This window comes from Trichosurus vulpecula, chromosome 4, assembly GCF_011100635.1.
Source record: "Trichosurus vulpecula isolate mTriVul1 chromosome 4, mTriVul1.pri, whole genome shotgun sequence".
Taxonomy (NCBI): Eukaryota; Metazoa; Chordata; class Mammalia; order Diprotodontia; family Phalangeridae; genus Trichosurus; species Trichosurus vulpecula.
The window spans coordinates 106716762-106744564 of NC_050576.1; the positions used below are offsets into that span (position 1 = coordinate 106716762).

Sequence of the window (27803 nt, forward strand, 5' to 3'; positions counted from 1 at the left end):
TAGCTTGCTTATTTCCCTCTCCCTTTCCCTTCTTTACTTCTCCCCACCCCCACTCTTTCTCTTCTCATTCCTCTCTCCCTCTCCTTCCATTACCCCCCACCCCGTGTCTGTGACTGAAAAGTTTAGAAACAATTGCCTAGTGCTGTCCTCAGCCCAGCCTCCCTCCCTCTTGCCCATCCTGGGAGAGGAGCTGTTGGCAGCTCTACAAGGCTCGCAGCTGAACACTGGCTTGTTCACATTCTCTTCGAGCTTAGCCAGGCACAGCCAGTGGTTCTTTGGACTCCCTCTGAGATGGAGGTAGGAGACCCGGAGCAGAGGGGTGGGTTTCTGGTTAGAGTAGAAGGAATATTCCTCATTCTCTAGAACCCTAAAATGTTCCCCTTTCCAAGTTCCAGGTTCCTAAGTTCAGAAAGTCAGTTTGCCTTGAATATGGAAGAGAGTCAGTTTCAGGGTCTGTGGGAGACTGGAACCCTTGAGCTTTGAGAATAGCTTATTCCCAGGTTAGGGAGCTAGGCTAGGCTCTGCATCTCTGTTTCTAAAGCCTCCTTCCCCTGCTCACCAGTGAGCTCAGTATAGCAGTGACTAATGGAACTAGTGACATATTGCCTGAGAGCTCCTGATGGGCATGGGTGGAACTGTGTGCACCTGGGAAGGGTTGGAGTGGATGCTGGGGGAGGATCTGTCAACTTCTGTGATTTTTTTTTTTATTTAGCCCTTTCCCCTCCTACTCACCAAAGGTACGGCTGTAACCCCATATGCCTAGGCCACCAGGCAGGATAGTGGATAGCCTGCTGAACTTGGACTCAGGAAGACCAGAGTTCCAATCATGCCTCAGACACTTAATAGTTGTGTAACTCTGAGCAAGTCACTTAAGCTCTATTTGCCTCAGTTTCCTCATCTGTAAAATGGAGTTGATAATAATAGCAGTCACCTCCCAGGGTTGTTGTGAGATTCAGATGAGGTGACCTATGTAAGGCGCTTTACAAACCCTTAAAGTGCTATACAAACATTAGCTAATATTATTGTTGTGGTGGTTTTATTACAACTGGTTATCTTCTAAACGGAGGACCCTCCTGTAAGCAAGGGCGATGGAGAAGCTCAGCTGTCACCCTTCCCTTTTTTGTAGTTGCTGCTGTCACCCGGCATTTGGCAGAATACAGTCTTGCCGGCTTCTGTAGAGCTTTTCGCCTCCCCAGCTCTCCCTCATGAAAGCCCAATACGGTTGTATCCTAGCACACCCCAGAAATGGCTGCGGAATGGCCTCTAGGGAGGCAGCCAAGGAGAGAAGCATTGAGGGATCCCTCTGGACCTGTCACTTATCTGCTTACGGGCCAATTTAGGGTCCAGCGATCTGGAGGACATGTCTTAAAGGGGGATTCCTGATGCTACTAATAGTTACAGGAAGCATGGGAGGGTAGAAAGAGATGGGAGATCTGGGTTCTTGTTCTGGCTTGAAAACTTCGATCAATTGATAAATCAAACAATAAACATTTATGAAGCACCTACTATGTGCCAGGCACTGTGCTAAGCTCTGGGGATACACAAAGAGGCAAGAGTTCCTGCCCTCAATGATGCTAATCTAAGGATACTAATGATTCTAATTAGCTCTTGGCCTTTGAGCATGCTCGTTAACCTTTCTAAGACTCAGTTTTTATGTCTGTAAAATTAGGAGATTGGGCTGAGTCCCGGATCCCTGACAATTCTAACATTCTATAATAGTAGTAAGGGAGGAAGGATGGTACAGTGGGAAGAGCACTGGCTTTGAAGTCAGAGGACCTGAGTTCAAATCCTGTCTCTAACAATTAACTCCCAGTGTGACCTTGAACAAGTCACTTAACCACCCCCAGCCTCAATTTCCTTATTTGTAAGGTCAGAAGGATTGGGCAGAAACAAGAGAACATTTACACAGTAACACCAATATTGGTAAAGATAACCAACTGTGAAAGACTTAATTACCCACCGTAGTTCCAAAGGACTCATGAAAAATGCTCTCTCTTTTCAGATAGAGAACTAATGGACTCAAAGTGCAAATTGAAGCTTTTTTTTTCCTCTTTCTTGTTTTTTTAAAATATGGCTAATACGGACTTTTGTTTTGCACGCCTTCATATTTGTAAGGGGTTTTGTATTTCTTGCCTTCTCAATGGCTGGGAAAAGAAGAGAAGCTGGAAATGAAATAAAAGAAAATTGGGGGTGGGGTGGGGAGATGAGAGGGTTGAACTAGAGACCATCTGACGTCACTGTCTAGCTCTAGATCTTTGATCTCAGTATAAGTACGCTTCCCCAATGAGGACAGAAGATAGAAGGGTAGAAGGTGAAAGGGGAATCCAAGGCCTTTATTTCTCCTTGTTTCATACCAGATGTGAAAAAGTGAGTTGCAGACATTGTTCGATGACCTACTTTGTTAGATTCAGCTCTTCTGAGCAATGCAATTATCTAAGACAATTCCAAAAGACTCATGATGGAAAATGCTGTCCACACCCAAAGAACTATGGCGTCTGAATGCAGATTGAAGATTACTCTTTTCTCTTTTGTTGTTTTTTATTCTTCTTCCTTTCTCATGATTTTTCCCTTTTGTTTTCATTCTCCTTTCACAGTATGACTAATGTAGAAATATGTTTAATATGATCATATGTGTATAGCCTATATCACATTGCATGCTGTCTTGGGGAGGTGTGAGTGGAGGGAGGGGAAAAATTTAGAACTCAAAATCATATAAAAGCAAATGTTGAAAACCAAAAATAAATAAATTAATTATTTTTTAAAATAAGTTACAGAAGAGGCTCAAAGATGATTACATAGCGTGGTAGAATGGAGAGAGCATTGGGTTTGAATTCCAGCTCTGCCACTTATTAACCATGTGACCTTGGACCAGTCACTGATTTTACCTCTTTAGGCCTCTGTTTTCTTGTCTTTAAAGTCAGGGAATTGGGACCAGATGACTTTCAGGGGCCCTTCCAGCTGTCCATCTATGGTCTTCTAGTCTCAGGTAAATAAGGAAGATCTGAAAAGCTTGTAGGAGCCAGGAAGTCCAGCAGATAGGACCAGGTTCAGAGGTCAAAGGCATCAACCAGCAGTAATGTTCTAGTTCCTGGGCCCGAGGGAATAATTTTTCTCTAACTGAAGATTCTGTTGCTCTATTCATCCAGGATAGTTTCAGGGCTCTCCCCCCTCCTCCCTGCCCAACTCCCAGGGCAGCTGTTCCTTCCTCTGCTTCCAGGGCACTTAGAATAGCAACTCAAGGAGAAGAACAAAATGCTGACTATGGCAGTAGGCAATCCTGGCGCTTGAAGGAGTTCTTCGTGCTAGTCTCTATGCCCATATTGAAATCTTCCCCCAAGGGAAATAGCTGCATGAGGAAGGGCTCTTTTATGAATGGAGACCTCAATGGCAGTAGCAGAAGCATCTTAGTGCTGGGGAGAAGTGGGGTTTTAGCTTTATCCCCCTCTAAAATACAGTGAATTGCCTACATCAGAATTGAGTTGACTGTAGTATATGGGCAATCTGCTCTCTTTATACTCCGTCCTGGGGACAATTCCTAACCTACCTGGGTCTAGGTTGTCCCCTTGGAAAGGAAAAGACTGCACAATAATTCAGATAAGTGACCAGGGGCCTTTCTTTGAGCACCAGTCATCTACCAATCAATAAGCATTTATTAAGCACCTGCTGTGTGTTAGGCACTCTGCTAAGGGTTAGGGATACAAAAAGATGCAAAAGGCAGTCCCTGCCCTCAAGGAGCCTACCATCTCATTAGTCTGTCTTGTGTAGCTCTTAACCCTTCTGCTCCTTCACCTTAGCTGAGGAACTTGTGTCTGACCACCCACAAATAAAACAAGGAAGAGGATGCATTCTTAGAGAGGCCGTGGGCCAAACCCGGGGCCCTGCCTTCTTGTGAATGAATACGTACACAGGGCTTAATGGTTATCAAGCACTGGCATGAGGCAGACTGTCACTTGGTCTTCACAGCAACCCTGTGAGGTCAGAAGAACTTCTTCCCCATTTTCCAGACAATGAAAACTGAGGCCCTGACATTATTAAGTGGCTTGCTCAAGGTGAGTTGGTCAGCAGGCTCCTGATTGTAGGATGAGGGAAGGAATATTGAACAAGGTGCTGGAAAACACCCAACTCTGCCACTTACAAGCTGTAGGGACACGCTGCTTTACCTCATCAGTGAAATGAGACATTAGCCCAAGGTTCCTTTCAGCTCTAAAATTCAATGATTAAGATGGATTAGTGGATGAAAGGAAACTAATATTCATCTAGAACCCACTATATGAGAAGCCATGGGCAAAGCGCTTTACAAATGTTATCTTGTTTGATCCTCACAACAACCCTGGGAAGGTAGGGGGCTATTGTTATCCCCATTTTACAGGCAGACAGCAGTTAAGTGACTTGTCCAGGGTCACGCAACTAGTAAGTGTCTGAGGTCAGATTTGAACTCAGGTCTTCCTGACTCCAGGTCCACTACTCTAACCCACTGTGCTACTTATCTGTCCCAGAAAAGGAAAAGAGTTCTTGATAAGAATCATAAGAGCTGACATTTACATAGCATTATGTATGGCTTTAAAAGCACTTCATATATATGACCTAATTTATTTGTATTTCTCTTGTACACACACACACACACACACACACACAGAGTATCTATTTATATGTGTATACATGTATGGCTTTAAAAACACTTCATGTATATGACTTAATTTATTACTTTGTATTTCCCTTGTACACACACACACACACACACACACACACACACACACACAGAGTATCTATTTATATGTGTACATGTTATTTCCCCCAGAAAGAATGTAAGCTTTTAGCAAGCGTCTGGCACACAGTAGCTATTTAGCAAATGCTTATCTATTAATGACTTGCGTGTCACAACAGCTATGTGAGATAGGGAATATAATCAGTGTTAACCCCATTTTATAGAGGTGACAGGCAGCTAGGTGGCACAATGGACAGAGTGCTAGGCCTGGAGTCAGGAAGACCTGAGGTCAGATCTAGCCTCACACAGTTACTAGCTGTGTGACCCTGGGCAAGTCACTCAACCCTATCGGCCTCAGTTTCCTCATCTGTAAAATGAGCTGGAGAAGGAAATGGCAAACCACTCTAGCCTCTTTGCCAAGAAAATCCCAAATGGGGTTACAGAAAGTCGGACACAACTAAAAATGACTGAAACAACAACAACACAAATGTGAAGCAACTTGGCCACAGTCAAGTGGAAAAGCCACAATTTGAACCCAGATCCTTTCACTTTAAGTGACTAAGGAAAGATTCTTCCTCCTGGTAGTGAGCAGCCAGAGATTCTGAGGAGCAAAGACTGGACATATGAAAGACTGTAGGAGGGAGAGTGAGAAAGAGCAAAGACCAAAAGAAATAACATGAATTAAAAGACTTGGTCTTGTTGGAGAGAATTAGTGACCTGTCCAAGGTGGAGCGGCAAGTTAATGGCAAATTCATCAAAGGCAAAAGGGACCACGAGTTAGAAAAGCTGATTGATTTCCAGCCTTGGAGTCTCTGAGGCTTCTTGTCTCAGGACACTGACAAAGCCAAGTTGTCCAATAATTTTGCACCTTGGTGGAAATCAGGTCTAGTGGCTTCTGAATTTAATTGGAGTGAATCTATTTCCTGTCACAGGGTGCGAAATGGGGCTTTTCTTAGCTTTCACCCCATTGTCTCGCTCACCTTACTCCCTCCCTCCAACACACAAACACATAGAAGAACCCAGCTGACATGGCAATATACGTAGGGTGTGCTGTGCGTAAAAATACCCAAGTTGAGCCATTTCCTTCTGCTTCCGTTGTTGCTTGTGATAAGATACCCCAGATCCTCCTAATAGGCTGAACGAGGCAGCCTAGGAGTTTGGTGCCACTCAGAAAAGTCTCCTGGTTTTTCTGTCCTTTGAGTGTTTTGGGTGGTTTTTTGGTTGGGTTTTTTCCCCTTTCTTGGGTCCTTTTCTTTTCTTTTTTTTTCATTCTTTTTCCATCTGCCTGTATTTTTCCCCTGTCTCTCTGCCTTTTTCTTTGTTCTCTTTCCTTGTGGCTAAGTGACATTCTGGTGTTCCGTGTAGAGCTCTGCTGTATCTGGGAGGGACAGGGAACAGTGTCTCTCATCTCCCCTCAATCCAGCCACCTCTCTTGAGAAGCTGACTCCTCCAGGTCCTCAGAACGGTCAGGAACTTCTAACCTGGCTTAGCCCACCTGGCCTGTGAATCGCTTCTTTCAGCTTTGGTTCTTGGGGAATTCTAGCCAGTTGGCTGGGTGCCTGTCTGAATTCTCCCCAAAGCCTGGGGAAAGGGTGAGGGGGCTTGGATGCACCCACCACCATGAAGCGGAAGATATTGGTGACTCCCCATGAAAGCTGGAAGGTAACATCACCCATACCCTAGAGAGCTTCAGCGGTCACATACAGACCTACCAGCTGGGAGCTTTGTGGGGACAGCAGGAGGCTGAGTCTGGGGAGGGCGGGCCTTTCCTATGAGTATTGGAATGGAGGATTGGAATAAGTTTGACATCATCTTTATAATTCTACAACAGAGTTGAACTTATTCAGTGTCAGTACTGAGATGTAGGGTGTTTGTTCATCCTTCCCCAGAAATTTCCAGCACATATTTTATTTACGTGTGGGGAAGTCAAGGCCCAAAATGACTGTGTGCAATTTGTTTTGCTTGATTATGCATTCCTGTTGCAAGTTTGTTTTTTCTTTTTTTTTTTTCCTCATGTGGGATGTGGGTTGGAGAGTGAGGGAGGAAGAAGGATTTGATAGTAAAAGGAAGGAAGGAAGCAAGGAAGGAAGGAAAAGAGAAAGAAGGAAAAAGAAAGAAAGGAAGAAAGAAAGGAAGGAAGGAAGAAAGAAAGAAAGATTTTTTAAACACAGAAGAGAATAAAAGGAATGCTAGGAAGAAGCATAAACAAGCAGGACAGCTTTGAAAGCTACAGGCTGAACTTGTTATATAGTTTAAAAGAATATTCTTTGTTATTGGTACTTTGTAAAATCAATTCTTTGTTATAAGAGATGGTACTCTGGGAGAAGAGAAGGAGAAGGATATGGGGGGAAATTGTAACAAAAAAATCAGGAAAAATTTATTTTAGAGTAGCAAGGTGTATGTAATGGTGATCTGCATTTTTATATACAATTCTCTTTTTTCTGTTACATATATATACATATATATATATATATATGTAAATTCCTTTTTTATTTAGTGTTTGCTAAATTCAGGTTAAGAATAAAATTGAAAAGACAAAAAACCCACAAAAGGATCAATTAAGTGAAAGCCACTTAATCTCAAGAAATAGAACCAAGAATACCTCATCAACCCCAGAGCTTCTCCTTCCAATTCACTTTACCTACCTCTTTTTCTCCTTTGTTTCTCTTTCCTCCAGGCAGAAAAGGGGGACCTCATCACACTTCCTGGTGGCCCTGGCCATGGTGACTCAGATGGCCCCATCAGCCTGGATGTCCCTGAAGGGACCCCAGATCCCCACCGGACCAAGGCCGCCATTGAACACCTGCACCAAAAGATTCTTAAGATCACAGAGCAGATCAAGATTGAGCAGGAGGCCCGGGATGACAATGTGGCCGAGTACTTGAAGCTGGCCAACAATGCAGACAAGCAGCAGGTGTCACGCATCAAGCAGGTGTTCGAAAAGAAAAACCAGAAATCAGCCCAGACCATCGCCCAGCTACACAAGAAACTAGAGCATTACCACCGGAGACTGAAAGAAATTGAACAGAATGGACCATCCCGACAGCCCAAAGATGTCCTGAGGGACATGCAGCAGGGGCTGAAAGATGTGGGTGCCAACATGCGGGCAGGCATCAGTGGCTTTGGGGGCGGTGTGGTGGAGGGTGTGAAGGGAAGCCTCTCGGGGCTCTCCCAGGTGACCCATACAGCTGTGGTATCCAAGCCCCGAGAATTCGCAAGCCTCATCCGTAACAAGTTTGGCAGTGCAGACAACATTGCCCACCTGAAGGACCCACTTGAAGATGGTCACCCAGAGGAGGCAGCCAGGGCTCTAAGCGGCAGTGCTACCCTGGTGTCCAGTCCCAAGTATGGGAGTGACGATGAATGTTCCAGTGCCAGTGCCAGCTCAGCTGGAGCAGGCAGTAACTCTGGGGCAGGGGCCGGTGGGGGACTAGGGAGCCCCAAGTCCAACACTCTGTATAGTCACCCCAACAACCTAGACACTCTGCTAGAAGAGCTGCGGGAGATCAAGGAGGGCCAGTCACACATGGAGGACTCCATGGAGGACCTGAAGGCTCAGCTACAGCGAGACTACACTTACATGACCCAGTGCCTACAGGAGGAGCGCTACAGGTATGAGACTCCCCGATCACGCCTGTTGTCCCTGCAAACCTCAATTCTCTTTTTTCTCTCTGTGCCTCTTTATGCTTATCACATAGAGCTTCTCTATGAGATGATATCTCCTAATAGCTCCTCTATGAGATGTGAATGGAGTAAGAGGAATCTAGGAAGATTGTGGAATGCTAGGAGGAGGAGATCAGGAGTGGACTTTAGGGTCGCCTAAAGGCATAGAGGTGCATGAGGGTGACCTTGGATGATTTTACATACACACATTTATGTATGTATATGTATGTGTGTAGGTATAGATGTGTATGTGTATGTATGTACACATATCTATGTGTGTATGCATACACTGTGTATACACGCACAGTCACACATATACATATTTGTGTATGTGTGTTTATATGTGTACATGTGTGTGTGTGTGTGTGTTTGTAGGAGGCAGCTAGGTGACTTAGTAGATAGAGCACTGGGCCTGGAGTCAAGCAGACCTGAGTTCAAATGTGCCCTCAAACACTTACTAACTGTGTGACCCTGGACAAGTCATTTAACCTCTTTTGCCTTATTCCACTGGAGAAGGAAATGGCAAACCACTCTAGTACCTTTGTCAAGAAAACCCCATGGACAGTATTGGTCCATGCAACTGAACAATAATGTGTGTATACGCACATATATACACATTCATATGCATACATACCTAAAATAGCATTTATCATATTATATATACCTATATATTTTATATATATATTATATTATATTTATACCTATGTATTTATGATGTATGTACAGTAAGATGAAGTGGGAAGGATGTTAGCCTAAGAGTCAGGAGACCTGAGTTCTGTCCCTAGCTCTACCACTAATTAGCCATATAACCTTAAGTAAATGACTTCACCTCCCTTGGCCTCGGTTTACCTACCTGTATAACAAGGAGACTGGACTAGATGGTCTGCAGGCTTCTTTCCATTTTGACGTTCTATGATTTTATGAGCTGAAGGGATAAGGGAAGGTAGTGGCAGTGTTATGGAACGAATGCTGGATTGGAAGTCAGGAGTTCAGGGTCCTAGTCCCAGCTTGACCTTTAAGCAGCTGAGTAACCTTGGGAAAATTGCTTCCCTTCCATGGGCCTCACTTTCTTCCTCTGCAAAATCAGGGGCATGGATTTGTTGACCCCTAAATGATTTTCTGCTCTTAAATTATAAAAGTCTATTACTATCCTCAAAATAATAAACCTAGCTCTAGCCAAACAAGCAAAACACCCTTGGACATTACATGGATGGGAAGATTCAGAATAGGACCAGTTTATGGGTCTGATTTAGAATATCAGATGCCAGGCCAGAACCAACTGGGACCTGTCTCTCTCCCCTGAATAAGAGGAGGCATGGTGGTTATCAGCATCACAGTAACAGCTCATGTTTCATATGGCATTCTACACTTTTCAAAGCAATTTCCTCTCAACCTGTCAATCAAGCAATGTTTATTAAGCTCATACTGTGTGCCAAGGCACTGTACTAAATGCTGGGGATACAAAGAAAGGTAAAAGACCGTCAGTCCTTGATCTCAAGGGGCTCCCAGTTGAATGGGGGAGACAATACACAGGCAACATGCAAACAAGTTGTAGACAGGATGCACTGGAGATAAGTAGCAGAGGGAGGCAATGAAACGATGAAGCTATCCCTATTTTAAAGATGAAGATGTAGAGAGATGAAGTGACTTGTCAGTGGATACATTGCTAGTAAGTAACAGAGCCAGAAATTTAACCAAGTCTTCTATGAACATTGTAATGCTAATACAGTGCTATATGATAGAGCTATATAATATATACTACTAGGAGGTCACTAGGTGGCATAGTTCATAGAGCTCTCAACCTGGGGTCAGGAAGACCTGAGTTTGAATCTTGTCTCAGACACTGCATCACCCTGGGCAAGTCACTTAACCTCTGCATGCCTCAGTTTCCCCATCTATAAAATGGGGATAATAATAGCACCTACCTCCCAGGATTGTAGTGAGGATAGAATGAGATCACATTTGTAAATCACTTTTTATTGCTAGCTGTCATTATCATCATCATCATTATTATTATTATTAAAGTTGTGGGGATCAAATGAGTTAACATGGGTAAAGCACTTTGCAAATCTTAAGGCCCTGTATAAAAGCTAGCTATTATTATTACGTAAATATGAGCTGTTGTCATCCTGTCTCTAAGTTCAGCGCTTGCCTCTCTCAGATCACCTATTGTCTGTCTTTAATACTCTCCTGGTTAGCATATATACCATTTGTTGTCTTTCTTGTTCGTTATCTTTTTATACAAGTATCCTGTCTCCCCAGCTAGATCATAAGCTTCAGAAGCCAGAAATTTACCCTTCATATTTATAGCCTTCCCTTCCCCTCCCCTTTTGTTGCCTTGTGTTCAAACTAGGAGCTCATGGAATGTTTGTCAAATATGAATGAATGAATGAATGAATGAATGAATGAATGAATGAATGAATGAATGAATGAAAAACCAGACAGGGAAAGAGGGGGAGGAATTGGGCGAGTAGTAATGCTGGGCTGGGCTGTCATCCCCCCTCTCCTCCACCAGGTATGAGCGTCTAGAAGAGCAGCTGAACGACCTGACAGAGCTACATCAGAACGAGATGACCAATCTGAAACAGGAGTTGGCCAGCATGGAGGAGAAAGTGGCCTATCAGTCCTATGAGAGGGCTCGAGACATCCAGGTATATAGGGGTTGGACTGGGCCAAGCCAGGCTAAGCCAGGCCAGGGATGGTCCTGAGGATGGCTTTTTCCTCCAGTAAGGACTGGCGATAACAATAGGCCAGGGCAAATAGTCAGGAGGACAGAAAGAGACCGAAATGCACAGAGGAAAAAAATCCGGCAAATATAAAAATCTAGTGAGATAGAGTGAGGGAAAACATGGGTATAGGCAGACAGACTTCAGGTACGCAGGAAGAGCTAGGCAATTGCGGGTGGATCAGTCTATTGAGAAGGCTTATCCTCAGACCATCTGTACGTAGCCTTGCAAAGAGTTACTTGCCCTTACCAGTCGCCAGACTACATTCTCAGCCTTTGCCACAAGGAGAACTGTTTATAGAGCTCTTCTGATTAGGATTGGATCAATTTACTCCCTTTCCCAAGCCCCCATTTCCTAGACTCTTTCCCTCACATTCATAACTGGAATAGCCCAGATCTGAGTTGTAAATAGGCAACACCCAGGACTGGTAGTCAGAAAACATAGTCCCAGCTCTTCTGTTAACTTGCTGTGTGATCTTAGGTAATTTCTCTTCTTTGGGCTCTAGTTTTCTCATCTGTCAAATGAGGGAGTCAGAACAGATACTCTCTAATGTTTCCAGCTCTTGGTTAATGTTAATATGGGATCCCCTCTGTACTTCCCCCAATGTTTTGAGACCTTATACATTTTAGCCATCCCAGTGTGAGGGCTTCAGCCAAGATCCAGCCCCTTCCCCATAGGTTATAGGTGAGTTTAGAACCCTAGAGCAGGCTTCCTGGCAGATAGATCTTCCTCACCTTCATCTTCCTGCCCACTCCCAGGAGGCCGTGGAGTCCTGCCTGACCAGGGTCACCAAGCTGGAGCTCCAGCAGCAGCAGCAGCAGGTGGTGCAGCTGGAGGGTGTCGAGAACGCCAATGCCCGGGCGCTGCTGGGCAAATTCATCAATGTGATCCTGGCGCTGATGGCCGTGCTGCTGGTGTTCGTCTCCACCATCGCCAACTTCATCACACCACTCATGAAGACCCGTCTCCGCATCGCCAGCACCGCCCTCCTTGTCCTTGTTCTCTTCCTCCTCTGGAAACATTGGGACTCCCTCAGCTACCTCCTGGAGCACGTGCTACTGCCCAGCTGAATCACCAGCCCAAGCACTTACCCGAGCTCCCAGGCAGCTTCTGTTCTCTAGTGGGGAGACCTGGCCCCCCTTGGACTTTTTCGTGTGTTTGGTTCAGGCTCTCGCCCCAGATTCCTGCACTCTGTTGCCCTCTTCCTTTTTCCTTGTGTTTCATTCATATCTGATAATGTTTCCTCCCTCCCAAGAGGAAACTCATTCCAGGGTAGATTGGAAGCTGAGTGCTTCCCTCCCTCAGCACAGATATGGGAACCATAACAGAGTGGAGAAGAAAACCAGGATTATATTTATTTGATTATTTAAAAGATATTCAAAGTCTTCTTCCTGCTGGCCCAGAGATGGCCCCAAGGGCCCAGAAGTCCATTGGGGGGGCGGGGAGGAGAGGCCTCTGCTCTGAGCCCCTTGGGAGGGAACTTATTATGGAGACCTCTCTCCGTTTGAACTCAGGACAAAGATGGGCAAACAGACCAAATGGGAGAGAGGAGGAAGTCCATAGACCCCTGAGGTCTAGGAGAGGTCACTGAAGGAGCGAGATCTTTGAAGGGGCAGGAAGTGTTCCTTAGTGCCCCAGATGTCTGCAGAGCAAAAGGGGACTGAGAGGAGCTGGTTCCCAAGCCTGGCTCAGCCATGTCTGCTGCAGAGCTGAACCCTGTGATACACAGGATACGGACTGGAGGGTGAAGGGCCCTGTGTCTTGGGAATTGTGTGCTTTTTTCTGTTTGTCCTTTTCATGCTGTCGTCGACCTGTCATTTTCAGAGAAATACAGCTCCCTCCCCACCCTGCCCCTAACCAGGGCCCCACACTTCAGGTCTTGGGCTCCTGTGAGTACTGTCCATTTATTTATTTATTTATTTATGACCGCATTTCCTCTTTCCATCCTGAATTCCAGGGAACCGCTCCCCCCCAGAGTATCCTCTCCTTGTCTTCTTACCCTGAGGATTCCCGTCTGGGTGGTAATAGCACTATACAATTTGCTTTCTGGATCAGTGAGTCCAGATTGGGAGCAAAGTTATCAAACCCCCTTTACCCTGAGGGAGCAGCCTCCCAGCTGAGACAGGAGGAGTCAAGCCTTGGCCTCCATTTTTTAATGTCTATTTATTATTTGTATATGTGTGTATGCGTGTGGGTGTGTTTTGTTTTGTTTTTTTTAAGTCACTGGAGTGTTGTGTGTGGTTGCCGTTCATGGTCCCAGCCTTCCCGTTGGCGCTTCCAGGAGAAAAGGGAGTTCCTGGGAGAGTGAGCAATGGAATCCTCCGGGGTTTGGGCGAGCCCTGCCAACTTTGGAACTTGACTGGGGATTTCAAGAGAAATAAAGAACCTCCCTGAATTCTCAAACCCATATTGTGTCGCCTGAGTTGATTGTCAAGGGTGGGTCCATGAAAGCCACTGTCCCAGGTTCTCTTGCACCCTTCCTTGCCAACTACTACTACTACTACAACCACTGATGAAGACGAAGATGATGAGACCAGTAGTAACTGATAGTTAACCTTTGCAAAGTGCTTTTCCTCACAGTAACCCAGTGCGGGAGGTAGTCCAAATAATATTGTCTCTATTTTACACATTGGGAACTGAGGCTCAGACAAGTTAGTGTATTGCCCCTGGTCACACAACTGGCAGCTGTCAGAACTGGTATTTGAATTCAGGTCTAACACAAAATCCTGTACTCTTTCCACAATATTACATTTCCTTCATGCAGACAGTTATTAATTTTCCTGAGTCTCAGTTTCTTCATCTGTGAAATGGAAATAATGATACAGGGTTGTAAGGAAAGTGCTTTGCAAGAATTAAATAAGAGCTGCTGTCATTACTGTTCTTATAATGATTAATTATCATTATGTCCCCAAGGATTTGACCCATTTTTACTAGATGGAGATAGACTACACTGCCCCTAAGTTCTGTTCTGGCCCTAGATCTATGGTGCTATGACCAGCACACAAAGTGCCTGGTGGCATCGTCTGGGATCATGGGGCCTCCAGAAGTTAGCATTCTCAAAGAAATAGCCCATCCCCTATATTTCTTTTTTCAGTCTTCTCTGTCCTTTTTCATCTGGGAAGGTTTCCTAGAATAGGGGGATTTGAGAGAAAGTGAACAATCAGTTGATGACAGAGAAAAGGCCCTCCCAGTCATACCCAGATATGGCCACAAGAGGGAAACAAAGTCCCAGCTTTACCTAGGTCCATTCTGAAAGCCTTCCAGCCTCAGAGGCCACCCTTAACCCCAGCTTTGCCTCAAGAGGGAGCACTTCTTTGGATCATTTAGCTCCGCTTGTTCATTCCCTTGCCAAGTCCATTGAGTTCCAACTTTGAACAGGGAGGCCAGGTGGCCTAATAATGACCCCATTTCAGCTCCTGCCCTTCTCTACAGCTTACCATGCCTTGAGAGCACTCTGGCCCAAGCTCTGTGCCCACAAAGGCCACTTTTGCCTACCAGCAGGAAACCCACAAGAGACTCCCTGCTCTTTCCCAGGACATGGAGCTGCTGTGGGAGAGGGAAAAAGAATGGTCCCTGCCAGCCCCATTGTGGCAAAGAATAATGGTGTACAGCACTCAAACTTAAATAGAAACGGATTCCTGTGGGCCGCCTATTGACATAGAAAACCACAAATTAGCATTACCTATGTTTGTTGTGTTTTTATTTATTTTGTTAAACATTTCCCAATTACATTTTAATACTTTAGAGTTATGTGGGCCACTTGCAACCTGAAGGTGGGGCATCTAACACCTCTGAGGAGAGGTAGGCTTCTTAACCTGGTGTCCACAAACTTAAAAAAATAATTGTTGATAATTATATTTTAATAGAATTGCTTCCTTTTGTAATTTCTATATTTCATTTTATGCCTTTAACAACATTACTCCGAAAAGGGCTCCTAGGCTTCTCTAGACTGCCTGGGGTCCTTAACATACACATGTACAAAAGATTAAGTGCTTTGTTCAAGGGGAGAGAGCATTGAACTTGGCAGTTAGGAAACCAGATCCTCAGATTCACTTAGTTCTAGTCTCATTGTCAGCATAATGTAAAATAAACTCTTTTCTCTTGATTTCTGATCTTGAAGTCAAGAAACCTGGATTTGAATGGAGAGGGTGGGGCATGGAGAAGATGGGGGAGGATCTCATTGGGCCTTAGTAGTTTCAGGTTCGGATACTCATTTGCTGTGTGACCCTGGGTCTCTTCCCTTCTCTGACCCACCCAGTTCCTCCTCCATGGAACAAGCCTACTGCTATCTGCACTACAAAAATACTATAACAAATATTTATTCTGTGTGCCAACCACAGTGTTAGGCAGAGAGAGAAAGAGAGAGAGAGAGAGAAACTGCCCAAAATTTAGATTAAAATACTGCCCTCAGATTCAGGGAGTTTACCATTTAGGAGGGGAATAAAGTAGCTATTAATATCTAGTTATATGGTAATTATCCTCTTAGGTGGAATGTCAACTCCTTGAGAATAGGACACACAATTTTATTTGTCTTCCCACACTACAAAGCACATAGTAGGTTCTTTAAAAATGCTTGTTGTCTGATTGAAGCACCCCCAGTGTGGCACATGATGTAGTAGGCTCTTTTAAAATGCTTGTTGACTGATTGAAGTACTCCAAAGGGGTACAAAACCAAGTGTTGTGGGAGGCCTGAAGGGAAAGGTTGTCACTGACTGGGGGGGATCACTCCCTGTCTCCTAGGCTTTCAAAGGAATTGCCTAAACTTTAACGTGCTCTGTCATAATAATAAGTCATATTTCTATGGCATCTTAAGGCTTACAAAAACTCCCCTTGCAAGCTGCAACTCTGTGAGCTAGGTGATGCCCCTGATATTCTCCCCATTTAATAGCAATGGCAGCTGAGGCTAAGAGGGGAAGGGACTTTCTTAAGGTCCCTTGCTCAGTAAATGAGCATCAAAGCCTGCCTTGGGTAACTCAGTTATTAAATGTTGGAACTCTGATCTTCTGACTCCAAGATCAGCATTCTTTCTACCGCACTATGTTAGCTCTGAGTTGCCTATTATTTCTGTCTCCCTCTGTCAAATGAAGGTGTTGGATTTTAGATGGTCCCTCAGGCCTCTTTCCATTGTGATATTCAGTGATTCTCTTCTGTCTCAGGAGTCCACCTCCTCCCCCTCTCTCTCCTCCCCTAAGGAGATGGGGGCAAGCAGGGAGCCCACATTCCTGGACCCAGGTGGGGGGTGGCTGTTTTCTGCCACAGACATTTTACACATTCCTCCTCAAGGTCAGGAGGCTTCTGTTCATTGGCTCTCAAAAACAATTCCCTCACTGCTGCCCCGGCTACTGGGGAGGGAGAGAGGAAGGAGGAGAGGGCAGGGGGTCAGTGTCTCCTCAGCAAATCTGGAACTGACAGAGCAAACACCTAGACTGGAGGAAACATCCAAGCAGCAAAAAAAAAAAAAATTGCCCTGCAAGGAGAATGGGCCAGGCCTCAGAGCCACTGACCACCTTGGGCCTAGAATTGTCCATTTTAGGAAAAAGAGATGTGGTCTACTGATGCCTGAGCTGGGAGCTGGGACTCCTTGGTTCAACCTGCTGCAGTGAAGAGTATATTGGATTGGGACAAATTCTGGCTCTGTTCTTTAGTATCTCTGTGACCTTAGGCAAGTCGCTTCCTTTAGCTAGGTCTCAGTTTCCTCTTTTGTAAAATGGGAAGACTGGTCTACATCAGGGGCTCTTAACCTTTCTTGTGTCACAGACTGCTTTGGCAGTATGATGAAGCCTAGCACCACTGTAGTACATTCAGAATTGAAGGAAACACTACATTTCAGTTAGAAGTTAGTGAAAATAAAGTAATTTTTTTCCCATCTAAGTTCATGAACCCCTCAAATATATTCATAGACCCCAGGTTAAGAACACTTGGTCTAGATAATCTCTAAAATATCTTTTGGCTCTAAACACTATGATGCTGTTTTGTTTTGGGTTTTTTTTTTTTTTTTGGTCACAGGCTCTCCTGTGTTATTTAGGCTCAGTTATTTGCCTAGCTTGGGCCCTGGTGTCCCTTTATAAAATGGGTTGGATGGTTCCTGTGTCTGTCTTTTTCCTACCTTCAATGTGGGCAGGGTTGAATTTGGGGCCATTAGGACTTGGGGATCCCTCCATCTGGATGACAAGGAGGCTGACCACTCAGTAGTATCTGCCCCAGCAAACTGGCTATTTCTTGGAGCTCCTGCCCCTTCAGATCTCTGTCCCCTGCACCTGTCAGGGATACTACCTCTCTTGGGAGGGGCCATGGCATCAATCCAGGTTGGCACACAATAGGCCTTAGTCCATCTCTAGGGTGGGGATGGGTGAGAGAGTTCTCTGCCCAGGGCCATCTCTTCATCTCACTGATGGGCATTAAACAGGCAGGTGTTCAAGGCCTAGGGCAAGCTCCTGTGGCACGCAGGGCCTGTTAGAGCATGGTTATGATGCCTATGGGGAATTAAGGTGCTCCCCCACCCTCTTGTTTGGAGAAAGTGAATTCCAGCATGTGGGGCTTGTACAATCCCTGTAACTCAGTGGTGTCAAACTCAAACAAAAATGGGGCCATTAAACCATATATAAGGATCCCTGCCAACAGCATATTGACTTTGAAAACCAGATGAATATCATCTGTGTTCTATTATATTTTATTTTTTATTTACTTTGTTAAATATTTCCCAATTACATTTTAATCTGGTTCAGGAATGGTGTGGGACCCATGTGCCCAGCCAGTGGTGGGTTTGGCACCCATGACAGGTGGAAGGTGAAATGACTGAGGAAACAAAGGTTTGAGTTGTGTAGTATATTATTAAGTAACGACGCATGCCAGTTGCCTAACAAATCAGGACAGACTTCCTCAGCTTAGGGCTTGACCACAAATACGAGGGGAGACAGACTTTTATGCATTAAAAGCAATCAAATAAGACCGATTAATTAAAAGGAAACAATGCAACATTAGATAATCTGATTTCTAATCAGAAGAAAGATTAGGGACTTTCCAAATTGGGAGGAGGAGTGAACAGGTGGAATTCTCTGAATTCAGAAAAGGAGGTGTCCCACTCACCCCAAGTGTCTGAACAATCAAAGGAGCATGGAAACAATAACTGATTGGTCAGTATGGGCCAGTTTTCAGATAAGACATATGGGCTGCTTTGGATTTGACTGGGTTTCTGGTCAGCATAGCCTAAGTCCTTAGTTAAGGGGTCTCTGAGCAGCAGGTGGAGGTGGTCCAGCTTCCCAGCAACACAGGACTAGATTCAAACAGTGTAATAAGATTTTCTCCCACTTCCCAGAATTGAATGAAGTTTTCTCACAGGACAGAAGTTGACCTAGACCCATAATTGAATAGAAAGGAAACTGGGCTAGCTCCAGAATTGAATCACAAGATGGAGTCAGTGTGGTTCACTCAATTCCCACAATTAACCACTTGCTATTTCTCACACCTCTGCAGTGCAGCCCATGACAGTTCAGAGAAAGGGGAACATGGGGTAGCTTAGATATCTAATGTACAATGTGTTGAAGATTTAGCCAGGAGACCCAGGCTTGAATCTAGGCTCTCAAAATCACAGAAATTGAGATTTGGAAGGGACTCCAGTGACCACCTAGTCCACCCACCCCTGATCTAGTACAACCTGTACATGAATGGATTCTTGCTAGCTGTGTAGTCCTGCACAGATCTCTGAGACTCAGGCTCTTTAGTCAGTGAAACGGTGATAATACAGTGCAATTCAACAGCTATTGCTTAATTGCCTAGCTAGGCGGCTCCACGGATAGAGTGGCCATCTTCCAGGAAGACTCATCTTGAGTTCAAATCTCATCTCAGACACTTATTAGCTGTGTGATCCTGGGCAAGTCACTTAATTCTATTTGCCTCAGTTTTCTCATCTGTAAAATGAACTGAAGAAAGAAATGGTTAACCACTCCAGCAACTTTGCCAAAAAAAACCCCAAATGAAGTCACAGAGACATAACTAAACCCAAGAATGAGTAAGGCACTAAGTAGTAGGGATACCCTCAAGGAATTTACATTCTTCTGGGAGAAACACGTAAACAGATACAGACAAGATCATTTGAGGAGAGAGCAGTGACATGACAGCTGGTGGGATCAGGGAAGACTTGTAAAGGTGGCAGCCCCTGAGCTGAGACTCTGTGAGGCAGAAGTGAGGAGGGAGGGAGTGTATTCCAGGCATGTGGAGTGAGAAGGGGAAAAAGATAGCCTGTGTGAAGGTAGAAAGGTGGAGATGGAATGTTGAGTTCAGAGAAGCAAGTAGTCCAGCTTGACTGGAAAGTTTAGTACAAGAAGAAAATAATGTGAAAGAATGCTAGAAGGTATAGAACTGGAAGGGTCATCTAGTCCAATACCCCCATTTTGTAGATGAAGAAACCAAGGCCCAGGGACTTATCCAAGCTGGCAGGATTTGAATTGAGACTCTCCAATTCCAGAGCCAGACTTCTTTAAATGACAAGCTGAAGAGTTTATATTTTATTTCAGTGAGGTCTCTGAAGGCTTTTGAGCAAGAGAATTTTATGGTTAGGAAAGGCATAGACCTATGCCTCAAGAATAATAGTGCTTTTACCACCCACCAAAGCCAAAGGGCCGAAGAAACAGGAACTAGTATCTCCTCCACTCTCAGCTTTCTTGGGACAGTGAGAGAGTGTTGAGGAATAATGGGGTTAGAGGGTGGACAGCTAAAGTGACCACTTGGAGGAGTGGTACAGTAGAAACATCACTGACTGGGGACACTAAGAAATCAATGGACTTGCCCAGGATCATACAGCTAGTGTGGGTCAGAGGCAAGATTCAAACCCAGGACTTCTTGACTAACAGGCCTGGACACTATCCCTTGAGCCACACTACCTCCAGCACTTGAAGGTTTACAAAGTGTTTTCCTCCTGACAGACAACTCTCCAAGTACAGGTATTATTTATTATCGTTCTTCTTTTACAGATAAGGAAACAGGCTCAGAGAAAGGAAGATGGGATTTGCCCATGGTCATACTCCTAATGTATCAGAGCCTAAGGCCTGCCAAGTCCAATGAGATGCTTCCCCTCTGACCCACCAGTGGATCCTGGGATGAAGGAGAAGCTGTTCTAGATCATTCATCCCACATAAGATAGTGTTCCGCTCTCTTTTCCACCATCCCTTCCCAGAGAAGGAGGGCACTTGGTGTGCTGCCTACCCTCCTAAACACACATAGAAGGCTGTTTCAGTTCTGAGCTAGCCACACATTGTCCCTAGGCATGGGTAGCACTGCCTTGGACCAGGTTGGCACCAGAACCACTTAGCCTTTTAGAGGTGCAGATTAGGATAGGATCAAGTTCCTGGGCATTCCTTACCAATGTTTGGGGCCCTTAATAATTTGCATCTAGATAGAATTTTAATGTTTGCAAACCACTTTACTCACAGAATCATAGAATTGGAGAGTTGGCCATCTAATTCAACCCATACAAAGAGGAATTCCTACTCTATGATGAATGACCTTTCATTCTCTCTCTGTTTGAAGATTTCCAAGGAAGGGGAGTCCCTCACTTTTTGAGTCAGCCTATTCCATTTTTTGGACTCAAAATATCACTTTGAGGTAGGAAGTAGAAGCATTATCCTCATTTTACAGGATCCAAATGGTTCAATGATTTGCCCAGCTAGTATTCAATTGGGTGTCTTTATTTTGGACTTGGTCCCAGCCCTGACTGGGGAGTGGGGAGCCCTTGGGGATGCCATCAAACTCTCCGGAGAGCAGAGAGGGAGGGTCTTTACCTACAACGGGAGAAACAGGCCTCATAAAACATTAACTAGGCCCACCAGGAAAGGAGTAAAGGATGGGAGAGGAGAAAGTTAGGCAGGCTTGATGTCAGTATGAAGAAAGAAACTCAGAACCTACTTGGCCTGTTTGAAGTGGAAGAATTGGGGTGTGAGAGGACAAGAGAAGGGAATGGAAGCCACAGACTTGTCCCAGCTCATCCTGAGGCTGACAATAAGGTCTGAGTCACAAGCCTTCAGGGCCACAGCTGGAGCATGAGGAGCTGCAATCATCAGTTGCAAACATCCTGGGCCCCACAGAAATGCCCTTGCTCCCCTAAAACCTCAGAATTTCTTAATTTGGCAGGAAATTGAGTTATTCAGTCCAACCTGAACTAGCATCTCCTCTATAGAACCTCCAACAAATGGTCATCTGGCTTCTGCTGAAAGACCTTTAGTAACAGGTGATCATTACTTCAGAGGTTGTCTATTTCATTTTGGAGCAGCTAGAATTGTTTTTCATAGATACTTTTTGCTTTTATTTTGTTGTTGTTTAGTTGACTAGTCATGTCTGACTTTGTGACCCCATTTGGGGTTTTCTGAGCAAAGATACTTTTCCTTCTCCAGCTCATTTTACAGATGAGGAAACTGAGGCCAACAGAGTTGAGTGACTTGCCCATGATCACACAGCTAGTAAATGTCTATGGCCATATTTGACCTGAGGTCCTCCTGGTATGCTATCCACTGAGCCACCTATCACTTTCATTTTCAAATATAACCTCTCCCCCTCTTCTCTCCAGAGAGCCATCCTTTGGAACAAAGAAGAAAAACAGAGAGAAACCAGTTTAAAATCACCCAGTACCTCACTTGAGATTGACATTGACAGTACATGCACTCTTCCACAACCATAGACTCCCACCTCTGCAAAGAAGGGAGAGAAGGTGGGGCAGCTCCAATTGTCAAGACTATCCTGGTACAGAGGTTAAATCTGCTTCTTTACCACTTAAACCCATTGCTCTGAGTTCTGCCCTAGGTGACCAGGCAGAACAAATATAATCTCCCTTCCACATGACAGCCCTTTAAATATTTGAAGATAGCTATCATGCCCCTCCCCCAGTCTTGTTTCCTTTAGACTTAAACATCTTAAACATCTCTCAACGGATCCTTAAAAATCATGGCCTTCATTCTCATCTCTATCCTGGCTATCCTCAGGGGTCCTCTGGCTTGGCAATATCATTCCTAAAAGGTGGCACATGCTACTCCTGATGTTGTCTGACCTGGGTGGAGTATAGGAGGATCATTCCCTCTGATCCAGCTTGTTAGGAACATCCTTGATCTCTGTTATGGTAATTAAGGTGGGACTTTTTATTGTTTTCTCTTTTAGAATGCTAAAGTAATCAAGTGCCTTTGATTAAGTCTTGCTAGGTGTGAAGCCCCAGGTCCATACCTTTTACCAACTAGATATGAAGCCCAGGCCCTAAGAAGGGTATATATACTGGGAAGTTAGCATTTTGCTTTGAGGCTCTCACTCACTGGAAGAGTGTCATGATATTTGACCAGATTCTGGGTAGCTGCTGGAGCCCCCTGGCTTTGAAAACCCAGATATTAGTGCCTCTCTGTCTGGTAACTACGTAATTCTTTGGTCAGACAGATAGAAGCCTGTTGGTTGATAACTGTGTGTGTTTGCTCTGTTTATATTGTTTCTGTTTGTAATTTCTGTTTGTATTTGCTCTGAAGTTCAAGGTGCGGGCTTTTCCTCTGAACTAAGTGAATGATGTATGTATGTTTAATTAAAGTAAGATTGTTAACCCCTTAAAGTTGCTTTCCTTAGAAAAGCAGATCAAAGAATTTGTGCTTGCAGCCCTCCTGTGTGCTGATGTTATTGGCTTTACACAGTCACAGTAGTGGCAAGCAGCATTGTTGTTACAATGTCTGACCCTGAGCATCTTACTATTCACATAAGGTACTCTAGGACAGAGTACAGCAGGATCATCTCCTCTCTGATTCAGCCGCTTTGTAGTATCCCTGACCTCTGTCTTTCAATGTCTTTTGTTGTTGTTGTTTAGTCATTTTTCAGTCATATCTGACTCTTCTTGACCCCATTGGGGATTTTCTTGGGAAAGATATTGGAGCAGTTTGCCATTTTCTTCTCCAGTTAATTTTACAGATAAGGAAACTGAGGCCAACAGGGTTAAGTAATTTGCCCAAGGTCACACATCTAGTAAGTATCTGAGGCCAGATTTGAGCTCAGGAAGATGAATCTTCTTGACTCCGGGCCAGGTACTCTATCTAATATCTACTGCTCAAATGAAGTACTCTAGAATTGGGGGAGAAATCGGGAAGTCATCAGATTTAGCTTTGGAAAGGATCTTAGAGATTATCTGGTCCAATTCTCCCATTTCACAGATAAAGCAATCTAGATTCAGAGAGGTTATATGATGTACCAAGGGATAAATAGGTAGTAAGTAGCAGGATAGGAATTTGAACCCAAATCCTCTGTCTTCAATTCCTATGCTCTTTCTTCTACTACCACACAATCCTTATCTCAGCCATTCCCTTTCCCCCAGGCTCAGACACCATCCTTCTCTGTTTTTAGACTCAGAGAAGAGGAGATCCCACAATTTTCCTAATCCTCATGTCCCAATAGCCCTTAGCTGCTTTGGCTACCACTCTTGGTATAAATGAAAGTGAGTACTAGGTCATTTTGTGCCTAGAGCAAGGTCTATTAACCTGGGACATGTGAACTTTAAAAAATAAAAAGTTTTTATAATGCCCCACATATTTTATTTTGTGCATTTAAAAAACTCCATTATTTTGAAAATGGGTCCCTATTTTTTTTTTACCAGACTGCCAAAGGGGATGACTAAACGACAAGCATTTATTAAATGCTTACTATGGAGCAGCTAGATGGCACAGCAGATAAAGCACTGGCCGGGAAGTCAGGAGGACCTGAGGACTCTTCCTAGCTGTATGACCCTGGGCAAGTCACTTAACCCTGATTTCCTAAAAAACAAAACAAACAAACAAACAAAAAAACCAACCCTTACTATGTGTCTGGTATTGTGTTAAGAGCTGAGGATATGAAGAAAGGCAAAAGCAGTTTGTGCCCTCAAGGAGTTTACATTCTAATGGGGAAACAACATGCAAGCAACCATGCAAACACCAGATATAGAAGAAGTACACGGAAGGTAATCAGGTAATCTCAGACAGAAGGCACCATCTGTGGAAGGGGAGGACAGGATGGTGAAATAGGAAGGCTTCTTACAGAAGGTGGGATTTGAGCTGAATTTTGAAGGAGATCAGGATGGAAAGGCAGAGGGGGAAGAGGAAGAGCATTTCAGGCATAGGGCACAAGCCAATGAAAAGGCAGAGTTGGGAGATGATATCAAGTCTAAGAAAGAGCAAAGAAGCCAGTGCCCCTGGATCATAGGGTACATGAAAGGGAATGAAACGTAAGAGGACTGGACAGGTAGGAAGAGGCCAGGTTGTGAAGGGCTTTCAGATCCAAATGGAGGAATTTCTATTTGACCCTGGAGATGAAAGGGTTCCACTAGAAGTTGATTGAGGAGGGGTATGGCAGTGAGTGACATGATCAGATTTTGAAAGGGTGAGAATTGCTAACCAAGGTCTACTCTCTCCTCATTTGTTCCAGAATTTCTATCCCCTTTCATTTCTGTTTCACAGAATCATAGATTTAGAGCTGGAAGGTCCTCAGAGGCCAGCTAGTCTAATCTTCCATTGTGCTGATGAGAAAACTGAGGCCCTCAGATGTAAAGCAACTTCGCTAAGGTTACACAGATAAGGCCAGACTAAACCTGATTGAACCAGGTTCTTCCAACTCTAGAGTTAATGCTCTTTTCTATTATACTACATTATGGATTCCACTCCATGTTTCTGGGTCCCCATTCTAGGTCCATTTAGGGAATCATCCACTTCTCTCTGGGTTTTTCTTGGAGGCTTTAACTGAGTTCTATGCCCTTGTCTAGATCCATGTACAGGGTGACTGCTTTAGGCCACAGACATTTGACATACTCCTCCCTAAGTCAAGAAGCTTCTAGTCATTGGTTCTCAAAGACTATTCCCTAGTAGCTGCTAAAGAACGGAAGTGGAGACAGGGGCAGGCTCACCAACATAAGATGTGGGACAAAATGATCCTACCACCCAAAGGTATGTAGTGCTATGACCTCACCTGTGACTCCTTACCTAGAATTTTATGCAAATGGACAAGCCCCTTATCCTCCCTGATATGCCAGATCCATTTCCATGACACCAAGGAACAACAGCAAGGATTCCAGGCCTGCTGACATGAAGGCAATCTGCTCGGGATTCCAGGTGCCCCTCCCTACTGACTGAACCAGGAGCCCTGAGCTTATAACCTTCTCAGGGATCTCTCCCCACTAACCATCTGGGATCCACCAAGGGCCCCCATAGCCTCTTCCTCATTGGTTGGGACCTTCCTTGGACCTCTGAACCTGTTGGCTCTTCTGGACCTCTCTCCCAAAGACCCTAGAACCTCTTTCCAAAGAGGCAATGCAGAAGGAGCACTGAACTTGGAGTTAGGAGATCTGGACTCAAGCTTTAGTTGTTCTACTGTCTCCTTGGGTAAGGGAAGTATTAGACAAACCATTTCTCCTCTGGATATGATTTCTAAAGTGAGAGCATTAGGCCAGATGATGTCTCTAAGGTATTTTCCAGCTTTGATACTCTACAAGTCTGTAAATATTATTTCATAAATATTTGTGAGGGTGATTATTTTATTTAACTAGTATGTAATTTTTTTAAAGTGACCTTGAAGGTTGTCATCAGGGAGATAACATGAGGGGAAAACAATGTGGATTGGTCATGGAGGAAGTAAAAGGGATGGATAGCCTGTGTGCTCCACTGGTATCCATGCGATGCCGAGAAATTTAATAATACCCAATATTTATATGGCACATTAGCCCCTGCAAGAATTAGCTGTCTTAAAGTCAGCAGACCATTGTCTTGCCTTGGATACTTAAGAGCGCTATGATCCTGGAAGAATCAATTAACATCTCTTGGTTTTCCCCCACAACTGGAAAACGGGGATAATAATAGTACCTACCTTAAAGGGTTGCCATGAGGACCAAATAAGAATACATGTGTGTATATGTATGTGTATGTAGGTATATATGTATGTATGTATAGGTAAAATACTTTATAGAACCATATAAATGCTGGTTATCATTACTATTTTTAAGAGCTCTAGAAGAACGCCCCACTCCTTTGGGTAGACCCCCTCCCCCATGGAAGATTTATGGGAAGACAGAGGCAAGAGTCTTTCAGGATGAGAGGGCTTGGATGGGTATCCAGCTATATCAATAAAGAGGGTGCACACACACACATACACACACACACACACACAAAATTTCCAATTCACTTTGTCATTTTTTTTTTCTTCTCTGGATCCTCCTCTTCTACATGTTCAGAATCTGACTCTCATCAATCCCTTTGGCATGGAGTCTAGAGGGCTGATCCTCAAAGAACCATGGATAGTGGATAGAGTGTGAGGAGACTGATGTCCAATGTAATGTAATACAACATGCATTAATTGAGTAATTTGTGCAAGGATCCGTGTCAGGCAGCAGGGGATAGAGATATAGAGAGTCAATGTGGTATGGTGGTAAGATCATTGGATTCATGGGGAGTCAGACACCCTAGATTGGAATCTTACTTCTTCTATTATTCTCTGTGTGACTGTGGGCAAGTCACAACCTCTGTAGGTCTCAGTGTCCTTATCTGTAAAATGAGGGGGTCAAACTAGATGGCTTCTGAGGTGCTTTCCAGGTGCCTATAACGTTATAGGATTCTGTCCTCAAGGAGCATACCATCTAACCCAGACTACCAGGATATTCCCTCAGGGAAAGGTCTGGTTTGTATTTTCAGTTCAGGAGTCAATATCCTAACTGGAACCCTCCCCTCCCTGCACTGTCCAACTGCCTCTACTCTGCAGAGACTGGGAAATACAGTTGTGGTGGAAGAGAGGGGAGGGTTTTCATGAGGGGACTAGGAGAAAACTATGTCTTGGGCCAAAGAGCCAGAAATGGGGCACTTTCCTGGGCTCAAAGGAAACTATTGAACCTTGATAGGGTATGTGTGTATTGATCGGGGCTGTGGGTGGCAGAGGAAGAAGAGGTGGGAAGAGGAAAAGTACCCTAGCATTTTAGATCTAGAGGTGTAAGAGACCTTAGAAATCTCATTTTATAAGTGAGGAAACAGTCTGCTTTATTTGACAACACCCCTTGCTGGCAATTTGGCAGTGTTAACTTTCATTAATGATTTCTCATCTTCACTGAAATGCAATTTTCTCTGCTGAAAACATAAACAGTGACCCCGAGTTCTTGAGGACCTCTGACTCTAGAATTATTTCTTTTGGGTCTGTAGAGAGAAGGAATGCAGCAAGAAGGTTAAGGGTGGAGCAAGCCAGGACATTAACCTGAAATTTTGAACAAACCCATGTCAGCAATTAGTACCCACTACAGCCTGGGACTTTAGTGAATCCATTAAAGGCAGGGTGTTCATGTAAGGTTCAGGATGAGGACTCTTCTCCCTAAATGCTCCCCCAGCCAAGTTCTGCCAATGTATGCCTGGGGGGCAGCCCTGGTTGTTTCCCCACATCCCAGGCTGAAAGGCTGCTTCTGGGTATGCTTAGCCTTCTTTAGGAAGAGAGATTCATCTGGCCTCATTTGGACCCCAGGCCAGGGGCAGAGGAGAGACTAGTGTGCATGTGACCCTGAGTTACCCCAGGTTCCTTCAGGCCTCCCCCGTGAGGAAGCAAGGCTGGAGACTTGACACTCTTGCTGGGCAAGAGCTCCTTTCTAAAATGAAGGGTGGGGTGTGGAGAATAGGAGATCCTGGGGAGGTGTGTTCCTGCAGGCTCATAGTCTCATCATCACTTTTGCAAGGGAGCCTGTCAGAACGATTTATGGTGCC

The 27803-nt window shown here is 44.5% G+C and overlaps 1 protein-coding gene across 1 annotated transcript in view; it reads left to right on the plus strand.

The window, feature by feature from the left end:
- The window catches only part of TMCC2 (transmembrane and coiled-coil domain family 2), a 61658-nt gene extending 48158 nt beyond the window's left edge, over positions 1–13500 (plus strand). Inside the window, exons 3-5 of the mRNA XM_036753347.1 lie at positions 7383–8317; positions 10884–11019; positions 11853–13500. Of these exons, the coding sequence (XP_036609242.1) occupies positions 7383–8317; positions 10884–11019; positions 11853–12164 (1383 nt within the window). The 3' untranslated portion in view covers positions 12165–13500. The remainder of the gene's footprint in view (positions 1–7382; positions 8318–10883; positions 11020–11852) is intronic.
- Positions 13501–27803: the final 14303 nt, after the last annotated feature.